At 42.1% G+C, this 6,105-nt stretch overlaps 1 protein-coding gene across 1 annotated transcript; it reads right to left on the bottom strand.

Annotated features, from left to right (window-relative positions):
- Positions 1–3,313: 3,313 nt before the first annotated feature.
- Positions 3,314–4,234, bottom strand: LOC131892078 (uncharacterized). The gene is made up of 2 exons (XM_059241811.1): positions 4,033–4,234; positions 3,314–3,708 (listed from the first exon to the last, which is right to left on the bottom strand). The coding sequence occupies exons 1-2, from the start codon at positions 4,228–4,230 to the stop codon at positions 3,409–3,411; spliced, it is 498 nt and encodes a 165-aa protein (XP_059097794.1). The 5' UTR covers positions 4,231–4,234; the 3' UTR covers positions 3,314–3,408.
- Positions 4,235–6,105: the final 1,871 nt, after the last annotated feature.

Here is a 6,105-nt window from a genome sequence, read left to right as displayed (position 1 = left end):
TTGGGCGTATCTGCTCTTCAATATTCAATGTGTCCTGCGGTTCAGAATATGCACGAAACCTAATGTAACAGCATCCGTAGCCAAAAAAGCCAACGCAATTCTGGGTCAGGTGAGAAGGACATTTTCGTTGCAAAAAAGGAGAACGTTGCTCAATGGTTACAAAACTTTTGTGCGACCTCACCTCGAAGGCCCAGTACCAGTTCGAAACCCTTGCTTACAAAGGATGTGAAACTACTAGAAGGAGTGCAAACATGTAGGGTACGAATGATCCACGGGCTTGAAGGCTCATATGAGGATATGCTCAAGGAATTGGGCTTGACGACCTTGCAGGATTGGTGAGAGCGTGGGGACGCAATACAAATGTTCAAAATGATGAAAGGGCTTGACGACATTAATAGGGGATGTCAAGTAAAGGAAATTCAAGGAAAAACATGGTCCGGCATACTGATTTTGGGCATTTTGGGGAGAGAGAACAAAGACAAACATCACAGTCAGTTCGCACCATTCGCCAATTGAATTTTCAATAATCGAGTGAATTTGAGCGAGTTGTGTTACAAAACCCTGCTAAATGAGCATGCTTGGTGTTAATCAGGGAACGCACTATCAAATTGGCTCAATACCACAATGCTAATTGGCTAGACAAGCATGTAAAACGGAAAAAAATGTCAAAATCCAATGCATGCACACTGCGGTTTGGCTGAGCATGTTGTCTTTGATTTTACTCCATGGAATAACGTCAGTTGTCCATGAACGCGTTTACTTGACTAGCCCTATTGCCCCGAATTTTTCAAGCCTCTCAAACATGACCACAACACTCGAGCACTGGCTGCAGGAAATATTGTAACTCCGAAGGCAAAACTCGATATCAGGAAATATTCATTTGTTCCAAGGGCTGTACAAATTTGGAACAAAATGCCTGAGGAAGGACGTAACTGCTCTAAGGTAAACTAAGTCAAAACTTGGTACAATGCCTCCTCAAGTGATATATAGTTACTATGAAACCACTCATTGGAATGCCCTCCCTATTCCCTATGATTTGAATTTTATATCTCTTTTACACCCTTCATGGTTCCTGGAGGTTATGCTTACATTACATACGGGCAAAGCCCCTCATCAACAATTCTGGTACTGATGTGATGAGTACGGGAAGGATTTGGAGATGACCTCAAGTGCAAACAGAGCCCAATATTTTAAATCAAAGGAATGAATCTTAGATCGAGAAAAGGTTGCACTACACTATGTAAAGTGGATATTTTCCCCATCTGGGATTCACTCCTTGGCTTTAAAAAGCTGGGCTCAGGTCACGGTCACCTATTAAAGGTGGTCCCACCAGGTCTGGGGACACAATGGCCTCCATCTTGATTTGTTTTCCATGGCCAGTCTTGGCAGCAAACTTGATGTAGCCACCGTTGGCGAGTGGGGTACCTGAAGCCGTTGCAAGCCTACTAGATGACGGTCACACGCCACGTCCCTTCACCATTGACATAAGGAAAATGAATCTCCCTGCCCCAGTATCGGGTAGCATGCACATCCTTTGTGTAGAATTACCATGTGCACAACAGAGAGAGAAAATATGTGTGGAGGTGGTGACTGCCAAAATTAAATCAACCCAACCACCAACAGACTCCTGGGGCGGTCTTGTGGCGAACTCCGCCTAGTGTTGTTTGGGATCCAATTCCAAATCCAATTGTGGGGCCTTGGGCGCCAGGCAATTGACTGCTCTCATATGTGAGCTCACCAGAGGACTCTGGACACATCTGCCAAACGTGTCGCAACTTATGGCAGGGATAGCATTCCCCGTTCTTGGCAAAGCAGGCGCTTCTATGATTCTTGGCACCAATTATCCAAAATCGAAGATCCCACATTGGCAAAAATCGAGGCAAGGGCAGCCAAGTACAAGGCTGATGAAAGAGACAGAGAAGAGGCGCTCCCCACACTCGTCATGGCAATGACCTTGCCGTGCTCGCAATTGCCAGTTCTAGTTGCATTACACCAAGGTAAAGAGGCCAAGAGGTAAAGAGATTAAAAATTAAAAAAATCAGTCTAGTATCTTTAATCCGGAAGAGCCGCCGATTGTTCACTAATAATAGGTAAGCTTGAATGCAACGTAATATGATTTGAATGCAATGATCCAGCTTCTCATTTCAGGAAGGGTTGCAGTTTCAGTCAACTCCACTGGCCGGAATTCTGATATTCTGATGCAAGTAAGGGCTTATGCTTCTTTTGCTGGCTTGTCACAGTTGCAATCTTAGAAGGCAAGCCTTAACACCGTGCGGAGAGCAGCCATTAGAATCTCCATGGCTTTATCAATCTCTTCCTCAACAGATTCATCCATTTCAAACATCTCCGTGTACTTGCCTTCTATGACGCGAACTTCCTCTTCAGGACCAACGGTAGCTCGATAGGAGAGTTCTCTTGGTTCGACCTCCCAAAGAAAGTTTTTCTTTAGTTGGCCAATGGAATCGCGGAGAGTTTCCACTTTCCTCTCTTTGTTATTCATAATGACCTGCAGCGTATGGGACTCCCTCTACCTCGATCTCACTGGGCTTTGCCCTGGGGCACCAAGGTCCTGTCTACGACACTAAGCTGTGAGGGTTGAGGACATGGTCACAGCGGACACTAGCCTTGATGATATCATTCAACTTGACTATGTTCTTGAACACACCCAAAGTTCCCACTTCAAGTAGGCTTGGTAGTAAGGCATGATAGGGCGTGGTTCGTTAACTGTTGGATAAAGTCTTCCGTCAGACCTGCGCCATGTTGTGTAATAGAATTATAAGTGTAATAGTATTATTTTTAATTGCGACAAATTTGTCATTGGACTATTGGTAGAATTACAGGTATACACGTACATGACTACATTTGTTCCCTGCTATGGGGTCCTCTCTATGGAAGTTTTGGGTTAGGATTAACATAATACCATGCTTCAACTGAATATACAGGAGTCTGCAACATACTCTCTCCAGGCCAACTCTTTTCATATCTTGGCCAGTAAATGTCTCGTAATTTAATTCAAGAAGTTCATGGCGACCGTGATCTAGGTTGACCAATACATGCCGACCATGACATTGCTTAACTGCAATGGTTCAGGGACCCATGTGTTGGTGATTTTGATTCATCATCTTGTTCATTTCAGTAACTCACAAAGTGTTCAATTATAAGTGACTCAAATGAGTTGAGCCACAGCCTCGATTGTTCCATGATGTCAATTGGCTTAGAGTTCTCTCCTCTATTTTCGAAATGCCGAAAAGGGACCTCACAGCTCATCATCGTCATCATCATCAACATCACCTTAAGAGGCCTTAAGTTGGATCAAATGTGAAAATTTATTATCGAAAATCTGAAGTCGGCCAAAAACAAACAAATTCAAAAATCACTTCACAACTCATAGCGTGAAAGAAACATATTTCAATCAATACAGATATGAATCTCGGCCCCGTTGCCGTTCACTGTCTGGTCGGCGAATAAGTCAATGCTAAGTTCAGATTGGGAGAAATCTCGGGTCTTGTCCTCGTCGATTGTGCCGCAATATGTCACGACCATATTACGCCCATCTCTATCGTCACCGTCGGAGTTAGTTGCTTTTTCATCAATATCGTCCACATCTCTAATTAAAATACTATCCGGGCAATCTCCTAAATTGCTCTCTTCTTGGAACTCGAACCTTTCTTGTTTAACGGTCACCTTTCCATCTACAGGGGTCCCAAACTGCAATGAAATGATGAAATTGGAAAAGAATAAAGAATTGAGCGAATGCAACTTCATTTGCTCTCCATGAATTGCAATTTAATGAAAAGAAACTCCGAAATGGTTTGTTTAAAAAGGGGTGTCCAATTTTAAGAGCTCGTAGAATTAGACACTGTAACAAAAAGTCAACCAAATTTGGTTTGAAGATTTGCGGAGATATAACAACAAAGCCACAACAATTCATAATTTTCGTCATGGGCGCCTTTTCTACTTCATACATCATCCAAATGAGTATCTACTAAAGCTACGTATGCACGCAACAACTTTGAAACAAGAACAAATTACCTTAAGGGTGTAAGCGCAAAGGTAGTCAATACCACCCCATCCTGTAAAATTTGGATACCCGCCGTTATCAAATCCAGTTGTTTTGAAAATGTAGCATCCACTCGGATTCAAGATGTTAATGTCGTAGTTTTCAGAACCACTCGCCAAACATTCTGGCACTTCTAATATTGTTTCAACCATTCCTGAGGACTCTTCCATCTCTAAATTGTAACTGCTTTGGTTGGTTGAGACTGAAAAGTATCAAAGAAGTCGAAGCAAAATAAAATTTTAACTTCTTCGGATATTGACGGATATAATTCCGTCTTGTTCTGCTTTTACGACACTTTCTTATTTAATGAACATCAATTAAGAATGCACCAAATATACATGTATATCGAGGGAAATGGAAACTGTATGGCACTGATCGAAAAATCCTACAACGGAATCAACTAAATCTGAATTGCTTAAAAACTTGTTCGCAAACTTGTCCCCTTTTAGTGTATGGTTCCAATGTTTTTTAAAAACTCGGTAGTTCCTCCTTCATGGAATTTTCATTCAGTACAGTGCTTTATAATGACGAAAATTTCGGACTTGAAGCAATCAAAAGCTGAAGAAAAAGACAACCTGGTGTATTGAACGCGACAAAGACGATGAAAGTCAATTGGGACTGTCTAATATATCTATCTAGATTTTTCCAAAGCCTTTGAGGTTTATACCACTTGCTGCCGTGCTCTCATAGACGATTCTATGCATTAGATGACCCTCTGTTGAGGTTTAGACGTGACTTAGATCGTTTTTTTGTTAACGATCCCAGACCAGCCTGACACTCAAGGGTGCCATAGAGCGGCTAATTAAAACAGATTACACGACCAAATATCTTATAAATCATGACGCACCATGACTTGCAGGGAATTTTAATCCCTCGTATTGGTCACAAAACCGAGAATCACAAAAAACAGTTAATCATGAATCGTTAATTAGTCAGCTTGCTAAGATGGGGCATCGGGGGATGGCTTGGAGGTGGATCAATGACTGATTGTTAGAGCATGCTCAACGAGTTACTNCCCTCTGTTGAGGTTTAGACGTGACTTAGATCGTTTTTTTGTTAACGATCCCAGACCAGCCTGACACTCAAGGGTGCCATAGAGCGGCTAATTAAAACAGATTACACGACCAAATATCTTATAAATCATGACGCACCATGACTTGCAGGGAATTTTAATCCCTCGTATTGGTCACAAAACCGAGAATCACAAAAAACAGTTAATCATGAATCGTTAATTAGTCAGCTTGCTAAGATGGGGCATCGGGGGATGGCTTGGAGGTGGATCAATGACTGATTGTTAGAGCATGCTCAACGAGTTACTTTGGATGGGGTCTCCTCAGATTGGTGTGACGTGTCGTCTGGAATTCCTCATGGAAGCGTGTTTGGTTCTCTTCTCTTTTCCGTATACGTACATGAAGGATCTGATTGTCAACAAGCATTTGCCAACGACTCCAAAATATTTTGTGTCATATCTTCTGTTCATGACGAAATCAAATTGCAATGTGCACTTGATCAAATTTATGAGTGAGCTCTTTCGAACCGAATGGTCTTCAACGGCACCAAAAGCAAAGTCCTGCAGTTTAGCAAGAGTAAGAAGGCCATGCCTATTCATGTCTTGTGTGGTTGCCCATATCCAATGTGGAACTACTACAGGACCTGAGGATCCATCATGATGGAAAGCTGTCGTTCTCAAATTGTACTCGTTGACAATTTTATCATTTACGATATTTTCAATTGAGCGTCAGTGCTATAACATGAATCTCACACTTCAGAAGGTACTCACATGTGAGTAAGAATGAAACCTAATGAGCGTTTTTCAAAAAAGGCGGTCCATTTCCGATCGCGATCTTAGGCAGTATTCAACTTTTCGCTGGTTTTTAACAATTTGCCTCATAAAACGTTAACTTGCGTCAAAAAGAGAGGGAGCGGAACCGATTTCAAGGGAAAGTCTCGTGAATAAAGATGAGATGTTCCAAGTTTGAACATCATTAGGTCGAGCGTTACTACGTCTTGTAACCTAAAAAGGTCCCAAAAAGCCGCCTCTTATT

This window comes from Tigriopus californicus, chromosome 12 (genome assembly GCF_007210705.1).
Source record: "Tigriopus californicus strain San Diego chromosome 12, Tcal_SD_v2.1, whole genome shotgun sequence".
In the NCBI taxonomy this organism is placed as follows: Eukaryota; Metazoa; Arthropoda; class Copepoda; order Harpacticoida; family Harpacticidae; genus Tigriopus; species Tigriopus californicus.
This window is presented reverse-complemented; position numbering and strand designations above follow the sequence as displayed.